At 54.1% G+C, this 27207-nt stretch overlaps 11 protein-coding genes across 11 annotated transcripts; 8 read left to right on the top strand and 3 right to left on the bottom strand.

Moving 5' to 3' along the window:
* Positions 1-1346: 1346 nt before the first annotated feature.
* Positions 1347-3326, top strand: HMPREF1541_10470 (uncharacterized protein; the record flags this gene model as incomplete). Its single annotated transcript, XM_008715141.1, has 3 exons — positions 1347-1852; positions 1900-2512; positions 2568-3326. The coding sequence occupies 3 exons, from the start codon at positions 1347-1349 to the stop codon at positions 3324-3326; spliced, it is 1878 nt and encodes a 625-aa protein (XP_008713363.1).
* A 383-nt stretch (positions 3327-3709) lies between these two features.
* On the top strand, positions 3710-4502 carry HMPREF1541_10469 (uncharacterized protein; the record flags this gene model as incomplete). The annotated part of the gene is made up of 3 exons (XM_008715140.1): positions 3710-3923; positions 4074-4246; positions 4353-4502. The coding sequence occupies 3 exons, from the start codon at positions 3710-3712 to the stop codon at positions 4500-4502; spliced, it is 537 nt and encodes a 178-aa protein (XP_008713362.1).
* Positions 4503-4969: 467 nt separating this feature from the next.
* Positions 4970-5938, top strand: HMPREF1541_10468 (uncharacterized protein; the record flags this gene model as incomplete). The annotated part of the gene is made up of 4 exons (XM_008715139.1): positions 4970-5256; positions 5312-5544; positions 5595-5696; positions 5745-5938. 4 exons carry the CDS (start codon positions 4970-4972, stop codon positions 5936-5938), a joined length of 816 nt encoding a protein of 271 aa, XP_008713361.1.
* Positions 5939-6210: 272 nt separating this feature from the next.
* Positions 6211-7145, top strand: HMPREF1541_10467 (uncharacterized protein; the record flags this gene model as incomplete). Its single annotated transcript, XM_008715138.1, has 2 exons — positions 6211-6454; positions 6502-7145. The coding sequence occupies 2 exons, from the start codon at positions 6211-6213 to the stop codon at positions 7143-7145; spliced, it is 888 nt and encodes a 295-aa protein (XP_008713360.1).
* A 416-nt stretch (positions 7146-7561) lies between these two features.
* HMPREF1541_10466 (uncharacterized protein) lies at positions 7562-8769 on the bottom strand (the record flags this gene model as incomplete). Its single annotated transcript, XM_008715137.1, has 2 exons — positions 7562-8518; positions 8566-8769. 2 exons carry the CDS (start codon positions 8767-8769, stop codon positions 7562-7564), a joined length of 1161 nt encoding a protein of 386 aa, XP_008713359.1.
* Positions 8770-9183: 414 nt separating this feature from the next.
* Positions 9184-11415, bottom strand: HMPREF1541_10465 (uncharacterized protein; the record flags this gene model as incomplete). The annotated part of the gene is made up of 1 exon (XM_008715136.1): positions 9184-11415. The coding sequence occupies one exon, from the start codon at positions 11413-11415 to the stop codon at positions 9184-9186; it is 2232 nt and encodes a 743-aa protein (XP_008713358.1).
* Positions 11416-11933: 518 nt separating this feature from the next.
* Positions 11934-12978, top strand: HMPREF1541_10464 (uncharacterized protein; the record flags this gene model as incomplete). Its single annotated transcript, XM_008715135.1, has 2 exons — positions 11934-11954; positions 12001-12978. The coding sequence occupies 2 exons, from the start codon at positions 11934-11936 to the stop codon at positions 12976-12978; spliced, it is 999 nt and encodes a 332-aa protein (XP_008713357.1).
* A 2732-nt stretch (positions 12979-15710) lies between these two features.
* Positions 15711-17620, bottom strand: HMPREF1541_10463 (uncharacterized protein; the record flags this gene model as incomplete). Its single annotated transcript, XM_008715134.1, has 2 exons — positions 15711-17121; positions 17166-17620. 2 exons carry the CDS (start codon positions 17618-17620, stop codon positions 15711-15713), a joined length of 1866 nt encoding a protein of 621 aa, XP_008713356.1.
* A 1546-nt stretch (positions 17621-19166) lies between these two features.
* On the top strand, positions 19167-21009 carry HMPREF1541_10462 (uncharacterized protein; the record flags this gene model as incomplete). The annotated part of the gene is made up of 5 exons (XM_008715133.1): positions 19167-19353; positions 19399-19924; positions 19968-20213; positions 20300-20741; positions 20785-21009. The coding sequence occupies 5 exons, from the start codon at positions 19167-19169 to the stop codon at positions 21007-21009; spliced, it is 1626 nt and encodes a 541-aa protein (XP_008713355.1).
* A 1393-nt stretch (positions 21010-22402) lies between these two features.
* HMPREF1541_10461 (uncharacterized protein) lies at positions 22403-24607 on the top strand (the record flags this gene model as incomplete). Its single annotated transcript, XM_008715132.1, has 3 exons — positions 22403-22602; positions 22646-23699; positions 23747-24607. The coding sequence occupies 3 exons, from the start codon at positions 22403-22405 to the stop codon at positions 24605-24607; spliced, it is 2115 nt and encodes a 704-aa protein (XP_008713354.1).
* Positions 24608-25318: 711 nt separating this feature from the next.
* Positions 25319-27129, top strand: HMPREF1541_10460 (uncharacterized protein; the record flags this gene model as incomplete). Its single annotated transcript, XM_008715131.1, has 2 exons — positions 25319-26525; positions 26573-27129. The coding sequence occupies 2 exons, from the start codon at positions 25319-25321 to the stop codon at positions 27127-27129; spliced, it is 1764 nt and encodes a 587-aa protein (XP_008713353.1).
* Between the last annotated feature and the right edge of the window lie 78 nt (positions 27130-27207).

Raw genomic sequence — 27207 nt, 5'->3', positions numbered from 1 at the left:
CTGAGTGAGTGGTGTTGTATTTAAGAGTTGTCGCCAACCCAGGCACATGCCGCACCCGTCGGATGAGTGAGTGCCGAGCACGACCGCCCGGCCTTAACTACATCCCAAGAATGTCTGTATCAGTCCATGGTTGTGGGAAGAGGCTGCTAGACTGTGTGGCTGTCCGCCTTGTCGGTCTTTGCGTCGACTTGTCTGGACGTCAGATGCAGCAATGCATACATAGCCTGGCATGGTCTGCCTGGTCACGCACGACCGCGATGTAAACCCAGGAAAAACTCGATTTCCATCTGGAGAGCCCCGGAGTACCAGGTCCATTTAGCTGGCACTCTTTGCGAACACTGTCGCTTCCTCGAACAGCCTTCAGGCAGGGGGAGGTAGTCTTGACACGGACACTCGAAAGCACAAAGCGAGATGGTCGCAGCCTTTGGAACCCCAGTAATGGGCTTCATCCGGAACAATGGATAGTCGACACTTGACAGGCTATGGTCCAAGCTCGATCCAGACTGAGTTCAATAGCTTACGGGTGATGCGCAACGTGCCCGAAAGCTTTGGATGTCGCTACGGAGTACTTGATAGCGCTATGTTCTCTCAAGCTGGGCCCTGAGAAAGCCTACAGAGCCTAGCCTGGCCATGTGGAATGGAAAGCCTGTAGCCGACGTCGAGGCTGTCTCCAAAGAACTTTCAATTTCTGCCGTCATACAAGCTCGTACAAGCCTCTTGCCAACACAAATGCAAGGCCTTTGCATTCCTCAAGTGATGGCGGCTGCCTTCTATTAGTATCCTTTGATGCATTGGACTTGACATCGAGCATGAAGAGACCGAGCAGACCCCTCATCGTCGGCTCGTTTCTTCTGGCCCCCATACCAGAGCTCCGCCCACTACCGACGCCCAATTTTGGCCTGGTGTTCGTGGACCCTGTCCTCCCAATGCACGTGCTGCCAGTAACTGGCCGCTGACGCTGCAACTACCGCTCTTTGCATCTCGCCTAAATGCCATCCTCACCCTAGAAGGTATTCGGATATGGCGCAACGAGCCCGCTTACCTTCCAAGACTGTGACACGACCTGGTTCGGGACGCCACCCCAGAAGAAAGTCCCGCCATGGCTACTGCGAGCCCACAATCTCATGACTTCACCCCACGAGCGGTTGAGCCGTGTACATCTTCTCATACTCCCCCAGTAGCTTCTCACATCTTGCTCCGTTCAAGGACACTACTCTTACTCGTCAAATGAACACTTTCGAGCAAATGACGATGCTTCTGGTGCTTCAGTACCCATCGTGGTGATATCCGGGACCACTGCCCCATTTCTCGGAACACCTTAACAGTCGAAACCAGGCTGAGTCAACATGGGCAAAGGGAGGATCAGACGCCTCTACAAGACCGCTCGAGTCCGGGACTTCGAGCATGAGACCGATCGGGCGGTCCGCGCTCAGCAAATCTACCAAACCATTGATAGGCAGCCTTTCCAGTGGCTGGTAGTAATAGTGGCCGGAATCGGCTTCTTCCTCGATGGATACACCTTATTCGCCTCGAACATAGCACTACCCATGCTTGCGTTTGTCTACTGGCCCGAAGAGGTCTCAAGCATACGGCTTACGCACATCAACCTTGCGACCTTGACAGGAACCATGTTCGGTCAGCTCTTGTTTGGAATTCTGGCCGATAAGCTGGGACGGAAGAAGATGTACGGTATCGAATTGCTGCTGTTGATCAGCTCAAGTCTTGGTGTGGTCATGGCGTCCGAGGGAGCAGACAACAGCATGAGCGTCTTTGTCTGGCTCATCTTTTGGCGAACCATGGTCGGAATCGGGGTGGGAGCTGACTATCCACTGTCTGCTGTCATAACTGCAGAGTACGTCGTTGCGTTGGAGGCGTGGTGATTGATGCTAATCTATCCAGATTTTCGCCTACAAAACACCGACCTCGAATGATGGCATCCGTCTTCGCAATGCAGCCTATCGGGCAGATAGCAGGGAATCTAGTGGCCTTGATTATCGTCGCCGCATATAAGAACCAAAGCGGCGAGCACCTCGTCCGTACTGTCGATACCATGTGGCGATGGGTCATTGGCCTCGGCGTCATCCCCGGAGTCCTCGCACTGGCCTTTCGATTTGCCATTCCCGAGACACCACGCTATCTGCTCGATATCGAAGACGATCCGATCAAGGCTGAATTTGATGCCACACCGCTCTTTGGCGACATGAGCACGGACGGAAGCATGAGTGTCGCTACAGAATCGGCGACGGAACTTGAAGATGGTTCCGGCCCGAGTGGTATGCCAAACAGCTCCGGAAGGGCGGTCTCACTCGAAGAAATTGTTCTACCTGCGCCGGCAATGCCTGCAGGACGACCATCCGGAGCCACAGATGACAGTGAAGCATCTTGGACAATATCTACCCAAGCACCCCCCGTCACACTCAACTCGCCCTGGCAGCTGTCGAGCAAAGACATCAAGCAGTACTTTTGGATCGAGGGCAACTGGAGAACACTATTTGCCACCTCCATGACATGGGTAAGTCAGATTCATGCTCACGGCTTTGCCTTTACCTGGCTAACCGCTTGAGAAGCTGCTTCTCGATTTTGCCTTCTATGGGATAGGTCTTTCGTCGCCTCAATTCCTTGCCAAAACGTATGGCACCATCAATGTCCCCGACGGCCGTGCACCTCCCTGGCAGACGAACGTTGACCCGAGCGTCTCCATTTACGACACCCTCATGGACACCTCACTCCAGGCCCTCATTATTCTTAACATTGGCTCGTTCCTTGGTCAATGCCTAATGATCTTCTTCGCCAACCGTATCAACCGCACCACTCTCCAACTCTGGGGTTTCATCATCCTCGCTGGCGTGTTTGTGGCGCTTGGCACCATCTTCATCACCCTCCACCGCAGTGGCGGTTGGCTGATCATTGCCATGTACATCATTGCGCAAACCGCGTTCAACTTCGGGCCGAACTCGACGACATACATCATATCGGGCGAGGCGTTCCCAACCAGGTACAGAGCCTCTTGCCACGGCATCAGTGCCGCAGCAGGGAAGTTGGGGTCGATTCTCGTGCAGCTCTTCTCCGCCTACTACCATTTCGGGTCGACGCAGACCGATGATGCATCCACGCGGAGGTACGGCACAATCATCATTGTGTTTGCCGCTGTCATGTTGGTAGGAGCGTTCATTACCTGGCTTTGGATCCCAGACATGCAACACCCACGTGAAAAGGGCAGCGGCTTGCGTGCTGTGGGCAAGAATAAGACGCTCGAGGAGCTCGCACTGGGCAGATGGGGGCTCAAGAGTGAAAGTGTTATCAGGGCACGGCGGCGGCAGATATAAGCTCTGTTGGACGTATTAATGTAAACGAGATGTATGGCGTTACGCACGATACCAAGGGAGGATTTCTTCAGGACCACCGCAGAGGTCCTCGACAACAGCGAGTAAAGAACAGTTTGAATTCAGGCTGTCTCAAGAAATTGTTATTCTTGCTCCTGCACACGTCCACGTACACATATTCTACGGGCGCACGTCCGCGCTACACCCACCAGCGGCCTTCGACCAATGCAGAGATGCGGATACATTCACCTCCTCCGGCCTAGTGGACGCCTACTTTCCTCCTCACCAGGACCCACTTATCACCAGTACTATTACCAGTCTACCCCATCACCCTCTGCAGCAAGCAATACCTCTGCCCAGCAACACTCGCCATACATCCGCAGACCATGACAGTAGTAACGCCAGAAACGCACTCTCTGCCGCGCAATCGCTTCGCACCGAACTCTCGCCTCCCCATCCTCATCTACCGCGACTGTTTGCCCCTTCCCATCACCGAAGCATCAGCCAAGTCCTTCCTCGAATCTCACGCCTGGCTGCACGGCGGCACCTGGGGTCACATCCCCCGTCGACACTTCCATCCTAACACGCATGAATGCTACGGTTTGTTCCCCCGCTCTTTGCTTCTCTCCATGAACCCTTGCCCCTGATATGGAGCGCTGTTGGACATGCGAGAGTGGCAAGCTATGTGCTATCCTGTTGTGGTTGCAAACGAGAGCAAAGCAAAGACTGACACAACGAATGACTCACCAGGCATATTCCAAGGAGAGTCGACCATGCTGGTGGGATGCGGACACAACGACGATGAAGCGGACGGTCTGAAGTTGGAGGTGCGCAAAGGCGATGTCATCGTCCTACCAGCGGGGACGGGGCACTGCAATCTGACGAGTACGCCGGACTACCGCTACGTTGGGGTATATCCTGAGGTGAGTGCTCTCTCGAGTTCACAAGAAAACATAGCGAGGATGGAGTATCTGGGCAGCGAGGAGATGGCGAGCGACAACCAAAGCATTACTGATGACCTGGACATAGGGAGCACCGAAATGGCGTAACGAGTTGGGCAAGGCTGAAGGGCCGGCTATCGAGGCATTGAGGAAGGAGGCCGAAACGGTGGCCATGCCGAAGGCGGATCCCGTTAATGGCGCAGATGGGCCGTTGCTGACGCTGTGGGCGAACGCGTGAACGATGCTATGTGGGTGGGATGAGGCTTCGATGTATACTTTTAAAAAGCTCGGCCGGCATTGGGTGCTTGCCACAGGCGCGCCGCTGCTCGGACAGCACGTATGTTCTTGGTAGGAAGAGCTTCTGTAGACCGTAAGGATGATGTTTGAATTGAAAAGTCTCGCAGGCTGCTGCGGCTTACTGTGTACAGTGATAGGCTCCCACGGCCCATGTCTCGCCTGTAAGGCTGCCTGGACTTCGGCCCAGCTTGTTGGAGTCGTTGCGGGGGCACAAGCCCAGGACGGTTCTACCCCGCGACGCTGACACAACGCCCGCAACGGCTTCCAACGAGTGGTCTCGACGAGTCCGGTCCAAAGACTCATGATGTGCTGACTCTGAGTATATAAGGATGGAGTCGGGGAGTACGCTTGTAGACTCACCCTCATCTCCATCGTCATTAAAACCGTCTAGCATTCGGTATTCAAAGCATGGCGTCCAGGCGTCTGCAGGGCAAGGTCAGCATCGTCACAGGCTCCTCCTCGGGCCTCGGCAGGGCCATCGCACTCGCTTACAGCCGAGAAGGCGCCCATGTTGTCTGTGCAGATCTATCCGCGGGCGCACGAGCTGTCATCGAGGCAGAGACAAGTGCCAACACGGACGACCTCATCCGCAAGCAAGGCGGCAGGGCCATCTTCGTACAGACCGACGTCACAAAGGCCGACAGCTGGGAGGTACTGGTCGCTGCCGCCGTGAAGGAGTTTGGCCGAATTGACGTGTATGCACGATGTTCCGGAGCGGGCCTCTCCTGTCAATACTAACGCCAACACCAGGCTCGTGAACAATGCCGGCATATCGTACGAGTCTAAGAACCCACCGCGGAAAATCCACGATACCCCCGAGGAGGCATGGGATATCAGCATGGCAGTCAACGGCAAGTCCGTCTGGCTGGGCTGCAAGTACGTGATCGGACAGATGCTCAAGCAGGAGCCGCATTCGAGCGGTGACCGTGGATGGGTCATCAACCTATCGTCAATCTACGGACTCGTGGGCAGCAGGATTGCGCGTGAGGTCCCCTAGTGTCCCAGAAAAAGGGAATTCACTGATGGGGAACAGCATCTTACGCCGCCTCGAAAGGCGCGGTAGCCAATTTGACGCGCAGCTTGGCCCTGGACTACGCCGCCGATCGCATACACGTAAATGCCATCAATCCGGGCTGTAAGTATCGGTGTCGCCTCTAAGATACCTTGGAACTAACGCGAGCAGTCATCCGGACAGGCATGTTCGCCGATACGATCAGCAACATAGCGACTCGAGATTCTATAGATGCGCTGCATCCTTTCGGTGGCACAGGGGTACCGGAGGATATTGCAGGTGCCGCGGTGTTTTTAGCTTCCGGAGACGCCTCGTGGGTGACGGGAGTCAATCTGCCTGTTGATGGAGGCTTCACGGCGCAGTGAACGAGACTGAGGCGACGCGCGTGGTAGAAAGACAACGTGTTCGAGTTGCTAGACCGCCACTGGGAGTAGAATACGAGATACGACTACATACAAACCCAACAAGTACATCCCGTGCGCAATGCGACCTTAGATGAGTCATCAAGGGACGATCTGCAAAAGTATTCTTGCTGCCTGTGCCCTGACCAGCATATCTGCATTGACCTATTTAAAGACCATCGTGATCACGACATCGGAGCAAAAGGCAAGGTCTACCTCGCTCACGCCCAAAGCAAATGGCGAGCCATATCCGCGCCACCTGGAAGGAAACGTCCGACTGGATCTTCACCACGGGTGACAACCACACCACGGCGGAGGCGGTCGAGTTCCACAATCTCGGCGCCCAGGACTACTATGTCGACATGAACACGGACCTCAACTACTTCGAGACCGGTATCGTCGCGCAATTCGGAACCCTGTCCTGCCTTTCGCTGTACATGCACAACAAGGACGGGAAGTTTGCAGGGTTTTCACGAACAGGTACGTTGACACCCCTGCCGTCGTTGTGGACGCTGACCATGACGCAGCAATCCGCGGAAATCGAGGATGGCTCGGCGGTATCTGTCTCGCGCCGGAGTTTCGAGGCCGCGGCGGAGGCTCACTGCTTTTCGAGGAGTACGTGAATCTGTTGAGGGAGAGGGCGTCTATAAAGACGCTGCAGTTCGAATGCATCGCGCAAAACACCCGTGCGTTGACGATGTATGGGAAGTTCGGCTGCGAGATCAAGGGAGACTTGATCACGTATACGACGGAGTTGCAGGACTTCGAGCCCGCTCCTGGGGGATTGACCATGACCACGAGCGACCGAATCGATTTGAGGTCGCCATGGCTGCAGCATACGACCAACTATCCCTGGCAGCGGGAGTTTAGTGTGCTGCTCGCTGGTCCACACGAGCAGTATAGGTTCACGCTGGACGGGGAAGTGGTGTTGGAGCTGGCTGTAGATGCGACACGGAATCCTGTCCGGATTGATGGCATAGCGTACCAGCAAAGACCGACGCCAGAAAGGCTGACAGAGGCCATACGAATGATGTCGAAGAGTCTGTCGAAGACAAAGTTCCGCGTCTCGAATGAACCATCGGATTCAGATGTCACGCCGCTTCTTGAAGCCGTCCTCAAGCGCGAAGAGCTGTACCAGAAGGCTTTGGTTCTGCGCATGGACCATAAATAATCCGGGATATCGGGGGGCATCGGTTTCGATCTTGCGTCAGCTAAGGCTCTGCCAGCGTCGTCTCGCTCGTTGCCTGCCACATCCCTCCCAATATGAATGGCTGGTCGCAAGTCTGTCAGACAACCTCCTCCCGACTCCGCACGCTGGTCCGCTACAACGACGAAGATGAGCGGCACGAGGAAACTGCTGCTCAGCGCCCCGTATGCGGATTTCACGAAGAGCTGCAGCGCCTGACGGCGACGCGCCGGCGTATGCGGAAGCCGATCTTGTGGGACGCGCAGACTAGCAGAGCGGTGATGATGGAGATGGCGCGGAAGGCGGTGACTTTCACGCCGCCGATGCAGGAGATGTAGCTAGAGTGAAGAATTCCGACGGTCAATTGGGAGAACTCTACCGGTGTTGAGATTATAAAAATGCTATGACCTGGCTAGTGTACACGGCGTACGTGTCTTGCCCTCGTATATGGCACAGCGACCCAGACGAAACAAGAACTTGAATTCGAGCTCATAGTCCACCTGCAAGAGCGCCGACGAAAAGGTTGGCAATGCAGCAGATTCCGGCAGCATGGCCACGAGGACTCCAGTGGTCGAGACAACTTGACTTTCTTCAGGTAGGTCTGCCTCATAGACTGGAGGGAAGGCAATGTCTGAGTGCTGAGTGGTTGCAGTACGTTTCGTCACGGTTGCTGATGCGGCGTGTTCAGTGCTGGAGGTTGGCGCCGTGAAAGCATGTTTCGAGATCCATTTCGTCTCCACTTCGCACCTGAGCCCGCCATCTTGAAGTAACGCTTTGACATCCGCAGAGGAGAGTCCAGTAACCGAGACTTGTAGCGGGACAGACACAGTGGAGCAGTTACGCCCATTCCGTAGCTGGCTGGGGCTCACAATGAGGCTGTCTGTGGGAAGCTGAACTTGCAAAGAAGATTGGGCTTTTGTAGATTTTCGGAAACTGGTCAAGCCAGCCTTAACGCCTGACATCCGTGGCCGACACTGTGTGGTGAGTGGTCCGCTAGGTTGCTGCTTGCTACTCCCGAGCTCAAGCAGCCTTGGTCGTGTATCAAGCTCGATAGCCGACCGCGAGCTGTGGACTAGTACACCGTGGCGGAAAAAGTCTGCCGACACCCAAATGTGCGTTTCACAGCGGCCTTCAACTGCATGCTGATCGCTCAGGGCGGTATGCTTCGTGATATAGGTAGTGCCATACATGTTTGTTGCAGGCAGTAGGGAGTTTGTCCGGGATGAAAGTCTTGATAGCGGCTTCTCAGCAGGTCTGCTAAAGGATATTGCCGCAGAGTACGCGCGTTGTTTGTCGCTGGCGGGTGCGTAGAGCGGCACGAACTGTGACCATGAGCATTCTTCGACAAGGTTCAACACCTACAACTATTAGTACTATTCCCCGAGCGGAGCATGCCCGTACGGACCTTTTGCACGGCCGTTCTCGTGCCGATTTGCGTCTTGACAGCAGTTTGCAACCTGATTCTGACGAATTCGAAAGGGCTATCTGCTGGATCATCTGGGATCTTCACTCTGACGTCAATTGTCGGCCCACTGCTGTGTTCTTGATATGCTGGTAGGCCGTCATGCCCGACCGGTAAACTGCTAACCGTGCGGAAAGAGACGTCCATGATGAAAGGGAATAGGTATTCCACGACCGGAGCTCGTTCTGTGCGGGTATTCGACGATATATGCTCTGTAGCAGGTGTGCGGTGATGAGGCGATAATGACCAGGGTTGTTGGTGCCTCAACATATAACCCCTGGCGGTAAAAGGATATCCCTGGATCCGACTCACGGTTATTCCCTTTGAGTTTGCGCGTTTTTCGGTATTTGCAACTGATACCGTGGTGTTATTGGCTCAATCAGAGCCTCACTGACGTTGACTCGTCGAACAACTTCCGTTGTGTCAGCCTCGTCCGCTATTTCTTTCCGAATCTGGCGCATAGAAGCGAAGCTAGTCTCTTGAGGGTATCTGTCGCCGACGGCTCCGGAAAAGTTGTCCGTGCGGTCGTTGACCATCTGGCGTTCTGTCGGACGATTATTATCAACCATTCCCGCCTGGCCAGCCCCACTGTGAAAGAAGATCCTGCCGAACCCGCAAGGTGGATGAGCCTGTCTCTACTTCCACATTCTCGAGCAGCTCCTGAACCAACCTACGGTCATCATTTCCCTCGAAGCAGGATCCGGCCAGATGGAGTGGCTGTATCATTAGCCTTTGTACTGCGCTAGGAGGACTTCCGAGAGCGATGCCGCAAATGTGTCGGCTGTGATGTTCTGACTCTTCGGCCGCGTTCCTCAAAGCTCTCAAGCGAGTACCTTGCGTTTGGGACCCTTCGGTGTCAGAAGGTCGATGGAGTATGAGCAGGATCTGGACGAAATGGTACAGCTGCAAGGCTCCAGCACTCATTGGAACGCTGAAAAACATCTTGTTCTGCTGACCCTGACGCGATTCCGTAATGTTTCTGGTCTCCACTGTGGCGTATGGATGGAAGGTGACCGGCAATCTCTTGTGCCAGACCTCGAGGAGATTGCGCAGTTCAGTCCAATGGCGGAGGTGGATACCTCCAATGGTTTGTGCTCCACGCTCAACAATAAAGTTGACTACTCGGTTTGCGATCCAGATCAATGTGCAGGCAATCACATCATCTCGTCCAGCATCAAAGATGGCGTCAAGCTGTAGTGATAACTGGCCAGCACCTTCTCCAGCTGGGTCCGTTGGTCTTCGTACAAGAGGTAGGCCAGCAGACACCCATAGGTCCAAGTCAATCGGATGCAGTCGTGTAGGTTTTCCGTTTGCATATGCTGAAAGGAGGTCTTCGAGGGCAAAGTTCCAGAAAGCAGCCCGACCTCCAGTACGCGAGGCAAACACGGACAGACTTGTGCTTGGCGAGACTCGCCTTCCCTGCACTAGAGACTGAAAGCCATTGAGGTGCTGAGAAACTCCGAGCGTCGAATCGTCAAAAGACTCGTACAGTGAGAAGACCGAGATTGCTGATAGCAGATCCTGAAGATCGCTGTCGGCTGACACGCCCCCGATGCTACTTCGCCTGCTTAATTGCCTCATCATAGCCTGCGGCCCTTCGGGAGAACCACCGGTCGTGGAAGAGGGAGGGCTCAAAAGGAAGGACGGGTCTCCTCCGTGGGAATATCGGCGAAGGAAGGTACGGAGGCACGAAATACCCCTGTCGTAGTAGCTTGCAGCCTTGTAGAACCACTCGTGTGCGCTGACACCTCGATATTTCGATGTGAGGATTGCAGCGTATCGAGAATGGTCAATGTGCGAGTTCATGCCGTACCGCGCCAATTGTTTCGATGCCACAGCTGCGAGAGCGGACTGTAGCATGGCATTTGTGGCAGCCTTGAGCGGGATAATGCGCGTAAAGTAGGCGTCGAAGTCGAACAGATCCATCCATGGGGCCATGAAATCCACAAAGAGCCTAATGAGAAGGGCCATTTCTTGCTTCCTTTCCGCGATGGCTTCGGCATTTTCTTGTCCGCTTGTGTATCCCTGGCTCGCGACTATGGGATCTGGTGCAGTAGGTGCAAGAGAATGATGATCCATGTTGTCCAGATCCAGGTCATCGACTTCGCTCAGGATCACAGGCACACCAGGAATGAATCCGCATGCATTGTTGCCGTTAGCATAGTAGGTCTCGATGTCAAGGTCGAAGAAGTCCGAGTTTGAGTAGTCGATGGAATCTGAAAGGGTCGTCTCAGAGTAAGCGACGGTGCTGGGCGCGACGATCTCGGCTACCCTAGCATGTTCCTGATACTCGGGAGTGGCACGCGCGTCACTGAGAGGTGTACCCGACGGGAATGTTTGCGCAAGGCCGGAGATGAGCGGAGCGACGTTGACAGAAGTGGAAGCAGGAGCCTGAAAGCCTGGAGAGGGCCGCCGCTGGTATGAGCCCAGAGACAATAGAGACGCACCGGGTTGATGATGGACTCCCAGTGGAGGGCTTCGTGATGGTAGAGATAGGCCGCTTCCTGGCCGAGAGTGGGCCCGATAGTCTGCATGTGGTGTAACGAGTGGCCCAGGTTCAGGCGACAAGGCGGACAAAGCAGGCGACTGTAGGCCAATGTTGTTGTGCTCATCGCGCTTCACGAACTTCTTGCGGACCTTCTCGCTTTCGTCGAGAAACTTACGAGCAGTCTTGTAACCAGGGCATTGCAGACCAGAGTCCGCGCATCGTTGACAACCAGTCAGGCGCTTGTCGCACTTGACTCTCTTCTGTCGACATGCCTGACATGGGCGTTCAGCGTACGCATTATCCATGCGGGGTTCCGGCGGAACAAAGAATCTGTAAGCGGGGTTATCGGGCTTCGTGGCAGACCCGAGCTCTCAGAGCATCATTTTAGGCAAGCTGTGAGCGACGCGCTTTGGATGGGCGTGTGGCTTGACAACACAGAGTAAGGTATATTCTGTTGATGGCAGGTGTCGAAAGGAGCGACAGTCCCAGATGTTACCAGCTGGGCCTGTGAAACGGGGCGGATTACTAACCTCGCCGTTCCATGCCTAAAACTCTGCAAGCGCCGCTGGTGCCTGCCCCTTCCGCGACTTCCGACCATTGCTCTGGCACTAGGGTCAACCAGGCAAAGCGTACTCAGTTTCAACGGCGGGGGAGGTAATGATGATACCGTTGTTGTCTTTTCGGATGCCATGCAACGGATCAGATTGCTCTACTGCGTGAATAAGCGCACCTCAGCGCGTGGTCTGCTTCATTCGGCCGTCCCCGACTCGCGCAACCCCAGTCTCGGCTACATTCCTGCAACCCCGCCACCTCGAGGGCCATCATGGCGTTGAGTGTACAACGAGTACGTAGACAGACGTCCCTCTGTGGACCATGCTTACTAGCTATAGCTGTTTCTGTACCCTGTCAAGTCGTTGCGACCGGTCGAGGTCAAGGCGGTGGAACTCACCAACGAGGGTCTTCGCTTCGACCGATCGTTTATCTTGGTCTACACCCCAACCGAGACGGCAACACCAGACCCGACTACTGGGCCACCGTTTGCTCAATTCTTGACCATCAAGCGAGTTTTTCGCCTTGCCCTGTTCCAGCCCGAGATTGATGACTCGTGGACAAACCTCACAATCCGTTGGACCGGTCCCCCATCGTCGGCATCTTCAATCGTTGTGCCACTGACGCCTTCGCCGATGTCGCTACTTGGTGCTCAGACATATCAGGTCAGTGTCTTCGGCACTACTGCTCTTGGTGTTGATGTTGGTGACGAAGTTGCGGCGTTCTTCTCAGGTCACCTTCAGGCAGACGTACGACTGCTATTCATTGGAGGGACTGGTAGGCGCGAGATTCCTGGAGCGGCCTATGTTGGAAAAGGGACAGATGCCCTGACTCTGGCGCTGGAAGAAGGTCTCCGACCTCAACGGATACGTTTCGCCGATGCAGCTCCTTTGCTGGTCACCTCCACCGCATCGGAGCACAATGCCCGGATGCGTTTGCCTCCAGCACATCGCAACGAAGACATCATCCAAAGGTTACGACCAAACATTCACATCGATGTTCAGGATTTGTTGCCAGCTTACGATGAAGACCGATGGGCCACTCTGATGGTATCTGCTGATGGCGGCGCGCATCCGGTCACCATCAAATGCATCTTCAACTGCGTGCGATGCCTGAGCCTTAATGCAGATCCCGACACAGGCAACATGATCCCGCGGCAACGACAGCTCTACGGATTGCTGGCAAGCGATCGGCGGGTGAATCCACGTTTCCCTCATAAGCCGGTTTTCGGCCAGTATGCCTTCGCTGGGCCCGCAGGAGCTATTCTGCGCATAGGCGATAAGGTACAGGTCACAGAGCGAAGCTCACCGGTCAAGTGAAGTGATGGGCTTTCGACTACATGTCATTCAAGCGCTTTATCTGAAAGAGATTACACAGAAGCTGTGTTTCATGAAAGTCAGACCTCGACCCGCCACAGGTTACTCAGCCTAGGCTTGGAGGCACTGGAAGTAGTAGGGATTCTGTTCCTTGCAAGAACCTGTTCGGCAGGCGGCCGGACCCGCGGAACCACTTTCACCGCACTGCTGCCAGATCGCTGCCTCACCAGAACTACCATTGGACTTGGGACGAGCAGAAGCAGTGGAAATAGTCACTGTGCGGGACTAGCTCCAGTGGTCGACAAAATTGACTACGCGAGCTTCGAATTGGCTATACTACCATGGATCGACAGAATCCCGGAGCATCATGCAATCTCACGATACCCTGCTCAGGATGTTCGAAGCTTGATAACCGATCTGATCTACCGCGAGAGCCCTACGCACCGTCACTGCAGCAAATCGTTCGACTACCGCTGCCGTGTAAATTTCGCTATCTCACCGCCAGCAACGATAACGACCAGCGCTCAGGCCAAGACCTTTTGCTTAGATAACACGGATTGATCGCCAAGTTTCAGCTGCCCTTTTATCACCGGTCGATTGCCGAATCTGCGCAAATTCTCTTTCGATGTTGACGCTTGCAATTGCGCGTATCACGTGGAGAACCTTCAACAGAGCTCTAGACCGGGCGACGTCCTTGGTACCCATCTCAGATCTGATGGACTATCGAATGTGCGCGATGGGATCTCGATAGAAAATCCCAGCACAAGGCTTGACATGCTGTATCGATCGCCCAGCACAACGCTCGACATCCACAAACATGCTGTATGCGATCGATCTGTGTGTTGCTGCATGAGAACGCCACTACACTGCGACGTGTATGCATCCAAGCGGTGCTGTTGGGAGTGGTCGACAGTCGCAATTCTGGTCTCTCCCTACGTTTGTCTGGCGGGGTGTCCCGTCTGCCAAAAGGGAGATGAGTCAGCGGAATAGCGCTGCGGAGACAACACGCAAATCTTCTTGTCCCAAGCTGTTCGAGAAGCAGCGCAAACTCCACTCTTTGCTGTACCCGATAATAGATCCAATCGGCGAATTTCGCTAGGAATGTGGTCTACGGCTGAGGGCAACTACACAAGGTTTGATTTTGACTTTCTCTCGCAACCACCATCACACATTCCTGAGCTGAGGGTGTGCAGCTGGGGTGGTGCAGAAGATGCTGCGCAGTTGCAACAATTTGTTCGACTGCTCAGACCAACCCAGCAACTCGTGCGGCTGGAAGATGCAAAGCACGTACGCTGCCGCCGGCGGGTTGAAGCCGCCTAGGGCGCAAGGCTAACCGCCAGATATTGTACATCAGATCCAGGTACCTTGCAGCCGTTGGGGCTTTTGCGGACGAGGGTTAGCCATGGGGCTGTCGCAACAGGGCTCGTGCAGCCACCACGCCAAAGCCATTTGGACCTGAAGCACTCGATCTCGTGCTAGAAAAGCTGTGGCTTCTGTTACGCCTCCTCGAAGGTTGGACCTGACCGGCTGGTTGGGACTGGAAAATGTGGCCAGAACAACGCCTCGAGCAAAATTGAGCGACCTATTTGCATTGTTGTCTTGTCATCTGCTAGGCATGGTTTGCCAAGGCTAGTTGCTTCTATGGAGAGCTGACTATTCCAAGCTGATGGTACCACCCCACGAGCAACGTCCAGGCCCTAGACCGATCCTTTGCGTGAGAACCTCGATTCCGGGATCGCTGGCTTCGGGCCCGAAATCGTGTGTGAGCTCGACCACGTTTTCTGTTATAAACCTCCTCGCCCTCCCCCCGGCCACAATTTATGTGTGTTCGTTTCTGCTGCCGCCACTCGCTCACACTCGCCGATACTCACGCCTTGCTCTTCACATAGCTGCATTAAGCAACCATCGTATCCGTTATTCGCTTGATACCTCAGCAAGACATCAACCGCTCGCTCTTCCCACGGCCTCCTTCTCACAATGCAATCCCAGATGCAATTCTTAGCCGAGTCTCTTTTTGACGAAGCAATCAAAGTCACCAGTTCCCGCTCCTCTCGCCGGCGCCGCCTTCAGGATGGGCCCAATAAGTTCCGCGAAACACTCTACTACCAACCTCGCCTGACACAAATCTATGAAGAGGACGACAGCGAATACGACTCCACCACATTCTCAACACCCGCCACATCCGCAGCCTCCTCGACCATCACACCCGAAGCCGCCAGCCAATCACCAATGGAATCTAGCGCGACCACGCGTCGCCTCTCATTCGACCCCCTCAGCGTCGCGAGGCGCCTCTCGAACACTTCCGCGATCGACAGGGAGACCACGCGACGCAGGTCGGCGAGCATCAAGGAGCTATCGCAAGCTCCGGAGCTAAAGCGGTCCACCAGCTTCCAACGGCTGGTGAGGAGGCTGACTAACTCGAAATCGAGGCGCATTGAGGCCCCGGTGGTGGAAGATCTCTTACCGGGCCGCCGGTATTGCCTGCGAAAGCGCCGAGTAGCAATTTTAAGCTCATGACGAGGGGGGGACTAGATGACGGTAATGGTGCTGAGGAAATGACGATCATGAGGCGTTGGGCATAACGGGGTTCATTCGAGGAGCTGGAAATGAAAGTCAGGAAAAGTCAGAGAATCCTGCGGTGTTCCTTCATAGCATAGCTTGCATGGCATAGCTTGTTGGAGCTGTATTTGTATATAAAATCCTATCATGGCACAGGTCCAGTCAGATCATGATCATTATTGGCCCGGAAATGCGGGGCTGTCGTCAACTCTCTGAATCTCCCCGTCACAAGGGCCAACCTCGACAATCATTGTTTTGTTCTCAAAAGTATACGTGCCGGCAGTCTCATTCTGCAGCACATACCGGTACTCGATTGTCTGAGGTGAGATGACCCAAGCGGGCACTATGGAGAGCGGCTCTGTTTCAGTCTTGTTGCCTGTACGCATCACCTGGATGGGTAGTTCAGGCATCAGGTCGCCACCGAACAGTGTGTTGTTGCCAACGATGTAAAGATTGTTGCCGAAGGCGGAACTGTAGTTGGCGACGAAGAGGACCTCCTTCATGCATCTAGGAGTGCCGACCTGGGGTGCACCAGCAGCAGCTGCGACTTGATAAGAGTAAGTGGCGTTGTATGAAGAAGCGGCGCAAGTTTCGGTGCTGTTGTTGGCTAATTCACTGCTGGCTCCCCATGATGGCGGGAACTGGCCATCACGACGCTCGGCCATGGTTATGAAAGCAGCAAATGACCAGGTGAGAGCAATGGCAGAGGTAGGCTCGCCTGTTGTCTTGTTGATCTGCTCGTTCAAAGTGCCGTTCTCGGGAGTGTATTTCTGAACGACCTCGACGAATCCATCGGCGTATTCCATGACAGCGTCAAGAATATTCTCCAGGTCGTCGCCATCGTAGCTGCCGACTGTGGCGTTGGGGTAGAGATCAGTGAAGAAGTCAAGTGAGGTCTCATCAACGGTCAGGGTCTCATTTTTGCGGAACTGCGCGATAGCGTCGTACAAGACCTCAGCAGCCGCAAGGGTCGTGATGTACCATGGGTTGCCAGTGTAGTACGTATCCTCAGGATATCGTCCGACTGCAACGGCGGTTGGCGCCGTGGCGTTCTCGTTGATGGGGTAGAGGTTGCGGAACGAGTCAATCACGACCTTGTGTGTTGCCAGTGTGCGGGAATTGCAGGGTTGAAGAGCAGCAGCATCACAAGTGGCGTTGATGTCGAAAGCGTGCATGGCGGCAAGAATGGGGTCGATGTTGACTTCGGACCGGGTGACTTGATTGGTGTTGATATTGGCTAGCAGGTAGTTGCCCGTTTCGTTCCAGAAGTTGTTCTGGAGAAAGCAGAGGATCTCAGGAGCCTGCTGGCAAGGCTCGCAGGTCTGATTGAGCTTTTCTGCGAGTATGGAGCCCTGCACCAAAGCGCGGTGCTGGGCAGTGGTCGTGAAGAACGAATTGCCATTCACTTCTTCCCAAAGATCATAGCTCGAGGTGTTCCAGTATTGCCCAACATAATTCAAATCGTTCAGGATTATGGGCCAGTACACGTTGGCAACGATCTCGGAGGCGTTGGGTGCGCGTACGAAGATGGCGTCGGTGGCCTCGATGAAAGCCGAGGCTCTGAGAGCAGGTCCATCGTTCTGCGGCCTGTGCGTGTCAGCTATGTCGTCGGCGTCGGAGAATTCTCTTACCTTCCCCAAGCGCCGTTGAATCTGGTCTTGTTGGTATAGAACTTGGGCTCCCCAAGACCAGCTCCAGCGGGCCACAATGAGCCAGACGGGTTGGTCACGGTTTGCAGAATGGCTTGGGCGGTGGTGTAGTCTTCGATGACTACCTGCAAGCTGTTGTTTCCAACTCTCTCGGTCCCGAAGAGTAGCTCATCCGTAATCATGAGATAAGTCAAGGCGCTATCTCGGGTCCAGGTGTAGAAGTAGTTTGGGTTCACCGTAGATGGAGACGCAACGACAATACCGGGGTTGGCTCCATCGACATCAGAGTCGTTGAGACCGCCAATGTTGCGCAGGACAGCTGGAAGAGACAGGTTTCGCTGACGCTCGATGAAGCTCTCGAGATCATTATTCTGGCGGACTCGGAGAAAGGGTGAGGCAGCGGCAATGCCGACCAGCGATAGTGCGAGTGCTTTCATCTTGTGACTAGATGGACTCGAGCGAAACGTGTATCAGTCAAGGTTGAGGGAGGACGAGGTTCTTGAAGGTGTGAGAGCTCCATGGCTAAGGCGTCTGTCATGGGGGAGACGGAGCACAATCGGCGAGTCATTCGCTGGAGATGTGACGAATATGGACATAGCGTGGCAAGAAAGTCCGATAGTTCATGGTACATGGTGGGAAGCATGGCAGCTGTACGTCTTGCTTGCAAAAAAAGGCGAACAAGCTGTAGCGTTGATGTCACTGATCGCTGCTTGCCGGTCTCGGCTGCGGAGGTAGATCGCGGGGGAAGGCGCTCAGGCGAATCGGGCCCTGGGGTTCGCCCGCCGCTGACGCCAACAAGCGGCATCCATCTTTTGGCGTCAGGCACCCGCTGCAATATTCGCTCGAATGTGAGGCGGCAACGTCCGGTCAGCTTACCCTTAGTGCTACGCTTCTGCTGAGTTGTTGCGAGATTCTCTAAGAGGTAGTGAGCTTGCTGCAACGACTGATTGGCCTGTGAGCGTCTACAGTGCAGAGGATATTTCTCCGAACGGGACCTGTTTCTTAGCCAAGCACCCTCGACGCAGTTGCTCCGCTGCGCAAACGAGCTCGACTGCCTCGGTCTCTGAAACTCAGGTCTTTTGTCTCACCGGTAGACTGAGCCAGCCACGAGGCTACATGTGAGTCAACAGGGGTCGACAAAATTGACGGGCGGGCTCCTAGGTTCCCCCCAGAAGGTCACAACACAGTGTCGACAAAATTAACGGGCGGGCTCCTGAGACTAAGAGTATAATATTATGTGAAACGATCTAATGTGAGTTCATGGAGGGCTCCCACTAATTTTATCGACACCTAAAAGTGCTCTGATGAAAGCCTGGAAGCCCGCCGGTCAATTTTGTCGACCCCAAGTGAGTCCAGAGTCCAGCCAGCCAACACTTCCACGTGGACAGAGGAGGGTGGGAGACTACGTGAGCCTCATCTTTACATTGTCTCTCGCCTTCCACAGAATTGGTTCGCTGCTAACTTCTACCAAAACTCGTGGTGGCCTTCAATCATGGCCAGGTATAAGTTGCTCTGAATACCCCTATCCCAGCAATGCGCGGCCGTGAGGTAGCCACATTATCTTGCAGGCATGAAAGCATGGCTGGTGTCCGGCATTCGAATGCCTAGAGATGTTGTGCTGGTGGGAATGCCGAATTGGTGCGGGTGGTCAGAGGATCCATTCGGCAGCTCCACGCTTGTGAACCGAATCAGATCAGGCTGAGCACCTGATATTTGTGACAACTGATCAGTTGCAATAGTAAGACTAGTACGGACCTCCCCGCGCCAGTGTTCGCGTTATTGGGACAACCATCGAAATCATGCGAATTACCCCGATTCCGCTCCAGATTGGGAACGGAATCGGCTCGGCATTTGGCGAACTGTGGGGGAGAAACAGCAATGTGAGGGGACGGTGCCACCGAATATAAGGATGATCGGCTTCCTGAACTTGTGGTCAGTCAGCACGGCACCACTGCCTCTGTTTTGCGTCGAAGTTCGATCAAGATGGAGACCTCGACGCAACAAAACCTGACCAGCGAGAAAGGCATCGTTATCCAAGAGGAGACGGTCCAAGCGCACAATGCCACGCTGGGAAAGATTCTCCAGGAGAACAAACCCAATCCTTGGGGCAAAGGATATCTCAGACTATACTGCATATGTCTGCTTGTCTACTTATGTTCCACCATGAACGGTGTGTTGAGCTGACAGCGGCCTAGCAGCAGCTAATCGAAGTCAGGTTACGATGGCTCCCTTATGGGTTCTATCAACGCCATGCCAGCATACGTCGACTACTACAATCTTCCTCCCGAAGGCAACAGCGGCACCGGCATCGTGTTTGCAATCTTCCAAGTAGGCCAAATGACTGGTGCACTCTTCACTTGGGCCGCAGATTGGCAAGGTAGACGCTGGCCCATGTTTATCGGTTGCCTCGGTGTCTGCGTCGGATCTATCGTCACGGCGACAGCCCCAACACTTGGAGGTTTCATTGGCGGGCGGTTCTTGTTGTCCTTCTTTTCAACCATCGCTACCGTTGCCGCGCCACTGTATCTGATCGAGCTTGCCCCTCCACAGTATCGAGGCACAGTTGCTGGAATGTACAACACTCTGTACTATCTCGGGTCGATCATTGCGACTTGTGCAGTCTATGGTTCGAATCTTCATCTCACAGGCAACATATCGTGGCGACTGTCTCTATGGCTGCAAATGATTTGTCCTGGAATCGTCGCCTGTGGAGTTTGGTTCTGCCCAGAGTCTCCCCGCTGGTAGGTACGCTATTAGCCCATGGCAAACGGCTAACCTCAACAGGCTCATCGGTAAGGATCGGCATGAAGAAGCCCGCGCCGTTCTGGCACAATTGCATGCCAATGGCGACACAAATCATCCACTTGTCGAACTCGAGATGAAAGAGATGGCAGAATCTTTACGCGCCGAGGGTCTCCTGACTTGGAGAACCTACTTTGATCTTCGCGTGCTAGTGAAGACTCGAGCTCGTCGCTATCGCCTGATGCTGAACATTGCCTTCAGCTGGTTTGGACAGTTCTCTGGCAATAAGTAAGTTCACACCTACATTCCCTGTACGCTTGCTGACCAAAAAAGTGTTGCTTCATATTGTAGGCCAGACAGCCGCATCGACTCAGACGTCCACTGACGTGCCCAGATCTCCCGTACCTGGTTGCCAATGTTGGCATCACCAATACGAATACCCAGCTACTCCTCAACATCATTTACGCCATCGGTGGGTGGATTCCTGCCATGATCGGTGCCCGCCTCCACGACGTTGTCGGCCGCCGCAAGATGATGATGGGTGTCACCATTGGAATGGCCGTTTGCCTCGCTATCGCAGCTGGAACGGCAGCAGGCTACGAGCAGACCGGCAGCAAGGCAACCTCCTCAGCTTCTATCGCTTTCATCTATGTCTTTGGGTCAGTATTTGCTTTGGCATTCACTTCCATGCAGCCGATCTACCCAGGAGAGGTTTTGTCGAACGACATGAGAGCCAAAGGCATGGGAGTGTTCCAGCTGACGTCCGGATGCGCCGGATTCGTAAACACTTTTGCGGCCCCCATCGCACTGCGCGATGTAAGTCTTTGACCAACACGAAGATATGAGCTAACCAGAGCAGATTCGATATTGGTTCTACGTCTTTTTTGTCTTCTGGGATCTGTTTGAGTTCGTGTTCATCTATTTCTTCTTTGTCGAGACCAAAGGCAGGACACTTGAGGAGCTCGATGAGATCTTCGAGGCAAAGAACCCGAGGAAGGCAAGCACAGAAAAGGCGACACTTACCAAACACGTCTATGTCGACGCGGAGAAGAACAAGCAGGTCATGTCTGTTGAGGTTGCTTGAGACTTTGGAGCGCGTGGCCAATATGGTCACTCGAATACGTCGATCATACATCACGACGATGGATCAATGTCTTCTGTTCACCCCTGGAATATCTCTAATCCCAACCAGTGTGCAATGCCTTTGTCATGCCTTGCGTGGCTTCAGAAGAGGGTTGAAGGGAGCAAAAGCGGAGCTCAGCTTGAGGGAGTCGCAGGGAAGAGCTGACAGCTGGCCCAAAGTCACACTACCAGCCAGAAGCGTTATGCACACGACACAACCCATGGACCGCCGCCCGTGTGTGATATACGACATGCAGGGGGTGGCTCAGTCAATACACAAGCCAGTCCGGGCCCTGTCAGGTACGGTGCCGTGAATAGCACCTCTGAACCTATCAGTCTGAGGAGGGCGCTGATTAATTCTGTTGACTCCTAAAGGTGGTTGACTGCAAGTCCGGGGAGCCCGCCTGTCAACTTTATCGGTTCTTTATCGTGACACTTATGGAGTCCCAGGAGCCTTCTCATTAGTTTTGTCAACCCCTGGTGGATCTTGTGAAGCCTCGGAGGTCTGTACGCCGCTGAGAAACCTCCCAACCAGCCCAAAGTAGTGGTATCAGCCGGCGAGGTACATTGCATCCACACCGGTCAACGTAGATGTCAAATTGCGTTCTTTACACGTCGCATGCACCGCCCTGTGAACCGTAGTCCAACGAGAAAGCCCCTATGAGATAATGATACCTTGCACAATACGCAGAGTCCTTCACTATCCTCAATCAACCATTTCAATGAGCCGTAGTGACTGCGATACAACTCGTCGACGTTCTCGTAGCCGCCCCAACGAGACATGAACGGCCTCGTGATATAAAGCTTAGTGGCAGTCCTGTACTAGCAGCGGTAGTATCTCAGTTGCCGTAAGGCTTGTAGCACGGCACCGGGAGCCGACAAAATTGACGGGAAGGCTCCTAGGTTGACTAGCTCACACAACGAAGCACCAGCCAAATTCAGGAGTGAGCTGCCTGAAGGTGCATCAGATAAGTTCTTAGTAGCTGAGAGTATTGGCTGGTGCCCTCCTCATACCCTCATCACGGGCTTCAAGGTGGCCGCAGCTGTAAGTTTCAGAAGCCTTCCCGTCAATTTTGTCGACCCCTAGTGAGGCTATACCGTACACGGTGGGGCCAAAGGCTGCGGGGAAGTAGCAGTGGTATCCGTACCTATGGAGAGAAGCCTTCGTTAACCAGAAGGAGTTGCCGGTGGAACAGTGTCTCCACTCACTCCGGTACAAATCCGGATGCGACTCCGGTCCCGGCTCTCTACTTCTGCAGCTTCCGTTCCTCTATCGGAGCCACTCCTTCATTCTTCCGTTTCAAGCACGATCCGTGCACGTACGAATTGAAGGCTCGCCAGTGACAGACCATGCCATGTTTGTGACGTTTGAAGCTGACGAGAATGGAAATGACGAATCGCAGCCAAGCAAGCGTCACAAGTCAACGCTTCGCGCTTGTCAGCCATGCAGGAGACGAAAAGTTCGCTGTGACGGCAAACAACCATGCGCATCTTGTCAATGGCAGCGGAAACCCGCCCGTTGCTCTTATGATGGCCACACCGCCTCAATAGCATCGTGAGTTTAGCCCTTGACTTCTTCTAATAGCTTATGGCCCAAGGTCGCGCGCAGAACCGCCCAAACGACGAAACCGAGATGTGATGCGAACACTATTCCCGGACGTACCTTCGGAGATTCTGGCCAATCGAACGCGTGAAGAGCTGATCCAAATGCTCTCTGGCTCGACCCAGGAGTCTGCTGGACTTGTGAAGGATGTGGAACCCGTCGAGGATGATAATCATGAACTTGACCAACTTCAGCCACTGCCACAAGACAATGTAACGTCTCGAGATGCGTCAGAGCGAGCTTGCTCTCCAGATGTCGAGGAGGCTGGCGTGACAGACGATGTCAACGCGCTGTCCATGTCAGTGAAGCACTCAACATCTTATCTCGGGATCTCCTCCGTCATTGCAGTCCTGCGAGTTATACACACTCTTGATCCTAGCTCTCGAACATCTGTAAAGGCGAGGCACGGACACGGGGCGACTGGAGACTCTGCGGGCAGTCACAAGGCTTCGAGCGAAAAGCACATCCCGCAGACACCCAGAGCACCATCGCTATGGGACGAAGTTCCTGCCATCAATGCTTACTTTGAGTTTGTCCAACCATTCCTCCCTCTTCTGGAAGAGAACACTTTCAGAGACACGTACCTCAGCAGAAGCCGACAGGATTCCCGATGGAGTTTTCTGCTCAACGCTGTCCTCTGCATGGGAAACGTTGTGCTCCACGACGCAAATGACCATACGCATGAAGTGTACTATCAACGGGTCAAGGGGTATTTGTCCGTGGACATGTTCGAATCAGCACATTTAGAGACGATCCAGGCCGTTGCCGTACTTACTGGGACGTATCTTCATTACATCCAGCAGCCCAATCTTGCAAACTTCTTGATGGGAGGCATCTCACGAATGGCAACCACACTTGGCCTGCATCGTGACTATTCAGAGGGACTCAAGTCTTCTCGGAGTAGTTCAGCCCTTGCATCCATTGAACTTCGTCGCCAGGTCTGGTGGTGTCTCCTGGTTATGGACTGCTGGAACTCAAACTATCTCGGCCGTCCGACCATGGGCCGGATTGGACCAGGCCATACAACTCGGATCCCAGAGAATCCAATCGTGAGCGAGCAATATCCTTTTCGGTCTGAAGTGCTGACTCGGAGTAGAGTGAATCTCAAGCCATCACGGATCTCTTGCAGGCGAACATTGGATACTGCAAGCTGAGCACTCGGTTCGAGAACTTGCTAGCCGAAAGGCCGATTCTGAATGCACGAGACCGACAGAACCTTGATACCGAGTTTGCGGAGTGGGTCATGAGATCTTGTGTGCAAATTGCGCCCCTGGGCGCTCAAGAAACGCCCGGAATTGTGGTCTCAAGAAACATCATGCGCTGGCGAGGCTTCACATCTCAAATATTCATTCATCGACCAGTATTTCTATGGTATGCAATGCGCAAGGTCTCGCCAGCCCGGGTTCCAGAAGACAAGCGAGTCTCCATAATCGCCTGTCGAAATTTCGCGAACCAGCTTATTCAGAACATTCAGTCCACGTGGCACAAACCGTGGCCTTGCCAGATGGCTGGGTGGTGTGCTACGTGGCAGCTCTACCAAGCAACCATGGTGCCACTTCTATCACTCTTTTGTGATTGTGCCGAGCCGGACGTTGTTCAAGATTCAATCAAGCATGTCGAGGTGGCACTCTCAGCCCTTACCGACCTAGAACGCTGGTCGCCCACAGCCAAAAGGTCTCATGAAGTGGTTTCGCGACTGTACGAAGCCGGTAGAGCGTTTCACGCACGTGAGCTGTCGAGGGCTGCGCCAGGACTAGAAGCCTCGAGTTTGGCATCCTTGGACACGCCGTCAACGCATGATTCAGTAACGATGTATGAAGGCTTCTTCGTGCACGATTTCATGACGGATATGGACTGGGACGAAGACCAAGCTAGAGCAATGGCTGGACCATGCGTTGAGCTGTCGTTCCTCGATTACTGGGACGTCGGTCAAGAGGCGAACCGAACCTTTGATTGACATGATTGGGAGCCTTGATGCCACGTCGAAGGCCGACGGTTCAAGCAGTTCGGATCGCCGAGGAGAGGCACCTCAATTGCAGCTTGCAAAAAAGCTACAAAGATGCTCCACGGTGCCGATGACTAAGGGTTTTTCGAGGCGGTCATTCGACCACCAGAGGCCAACAAAATCAACAGGAAGGCTGCTGGGTTGACTAAAAGCACAACATGGCATAAATTATGCGAGAACTGACTGAACAATTATACCCTTCTACCCATTGCCTTAGCGTCGATCCCTGGTCTCTTCATCATCAAGCTTCACCAGAAGTAGCCTCGAGGAGCCTTGTGACAAATGTCGCCCCCGCGGGACAAATCTTCCTAACGACGTGGTAAAAGCCGACAACCGAAACAGCGCAGATGGATGCAGATATGAACCCTTGTGCTCTGCACAAAAGCTTGGTGCTCCGGCTGGCAGTGCCGAGTCCGGCCAAATTGGCGTCATTCCGTCCTCGCCGGCCAATCAAGAAGGACATTTCGGGGGATAGACTTTGTGGAGGAGGCTTGAGCCGCCACTTAATCTGAAGCTTGCCTCGTCAATGACGGAAGACACAAGATTTTCTACCGCTGTCGACGCCTGCGTCCGAGGCGAGGAGGGCGTGATGAGTGTAAATAAGTGCAATTTGCTCCTTGAGCATTGTTCTTACGGTGTTTGTCGGCCTCCCACACCAGTATCATGACCTCAAACGAGAAGATCGAGCCAGCCATGGGCTCACGCTCCAGACTACCACACTGGCGTATCGTCACGAGCCAGACTGGAATGACTTCCACGGTTGAACAACATCATTACAAGGGTTCCGGGACCGAAAATGACCCGTACGTCGTGGACTATCTCTCAGACGACCCAAGAGATCCTATGAACTGGTCGCAGCCGAAGAAGTGGTTTATCACACTTACGGTAGCATTCGCCACGCTCGCCGTTGCATTTGTGTCCTCGGCCTATACTGGGAGCACCCGTCAAATCATCGAAGAGTTCGGCTGCAGTCAAGAAGTAGCCACTCTCGGCGTTGCACTCTTCGTGCTGGGTTTCGCAGTTGGCCCTTTGCTCTGGGCACCACTTTCCGAGCTCTACGGCCGACAAGTCCTTTTCTTTGGTACATATGCCGTCCTTACGGCTTTCAATGCAGGCGCTGCAGGAGCCTCGAATATTGGTGGACTCATCACGATGCGATTCTTTGCCGGCATGTTCGGTGCCTCGCCCTTGACCAATGCTGGTGGAGTCATCGCAGACATGTTCCCAGCCCAGCAACGTGGCTTGGGTATGTCTATCTTCGCCGCCGCTCCCTTCCTTGGGCCTGTTATTGGTCCCATCGTCGGAGGCTTTGTTGGTGAAACCGTCGGTTGGCGTTGGGTGGAGGGCGTCATGGCCATCTTCACTGGCGTCCTCTGGATCTTCGGCTCGCTGACCGTCCCCGAGACATACTCACCAGTTATTCTTCGACGACGCGCAGCAGCACTCAGCAAGAAAACTGGTAGAGTTCACATTTCCTTCATCGAGAACAGGCAAGGTCGGACAACGGTCAGGGAAGCTTTCAAAAAGGCCATGGCGCGACCATGGGTATTGCTCTTCATGGAGCCAATTGTTCTGTTGATAAGCATCTACATGGCCATCCTTTATGGAACTTTGTACATGCTATTCGGAGCTTTCCCGATCGTCTTCCAGCAAAACCGAGGCTGGTCTCAAGGCATTGGCGGTCTTGCCTTCCTCGGTGTCGCAATTGGCATGCTTATTGGAGTTGGCTACAGCATTATCGACAACAAACGATACTCACGGGTCGAGCGAGAGCACGGAGGCGAGGCACCTCCTGAAGCTCGGCTGCCCCCAGCTATGGCCGGAGCTGTGGCTTTGCCCATCGGCATGTTTTGGTTTGCGTGGACCAATTGTAAGTACATTCGAATGCTCTGGTGACGAAAACTAACTCAGTCGCAGATCCTTCCATCCACTGGATTGTGTCGATTATTGCGACCGCTCCCTTTGGATTCGGCATGGTTCTCGTTTTCCTGTCGTGTATGAACTATCTGATCGACTCCTACACCATCTACGCTGCTTCAGTCTTGGCCGCCAATTCTGTTCTGCGCTCGCTTTTCGGAGCTGCTTTTCCCCTGTTCACGAGCCAGATGTACGGCACTCTCGGCATCCATTGGGCGTCGACTATCCCCGCATTCCTCGCCCTGGTGTGCTTGCCCTTCCCATTCATCTTCTACAAGATGGGCGAGCGCATCCGTATGAGGTGCAAGTACGCCGCGCAGGCTCACAACATCATGCAGCAGATGAAAGAGCAGGCGCAAAAGGAAAGGGAGGAAGAAGAGAAGCAGCCAGAAGCTCTTCAGTCTGAAGAATGCGAGTCCGAAGCCAGTGATGCCAGCTCAGATACAGTGGATCAAACCCTGTCACGGACCACTACACACCGACGAAGTGAGAGCCGCGCGTCGCGGCAGGCTGAACTTGTCCGGACCCATTCCTACAGCACGCACTACTACCACTAGAAAGGCAGAGTCTTTGGTAAGGATGGTATGTACGTAAACATAGATGATCATTTAGCGTGGCGCAGGGGGTTCAATGGT

The sequence above is a fragment of the Cyphellophora europaea genome (assembly GCF_000365145.1).
Source record: "Cyphellophora europaea CBS 101466 unplaced genomic scaffold supercont1.13, whole genome shotgun sequence".
Classification (NCBI taxonomy): domain Eukaryota; kingdom Fungi; phylum Ascomycota; class Eurotiomycetes; order Chaetothyriales; family Cyphellophoraceae; genus Cyphellophora; species Cyphellophora europaea.
This window is presented reverse-complemented; position numbering and strand designations above follow the sequence as displayed.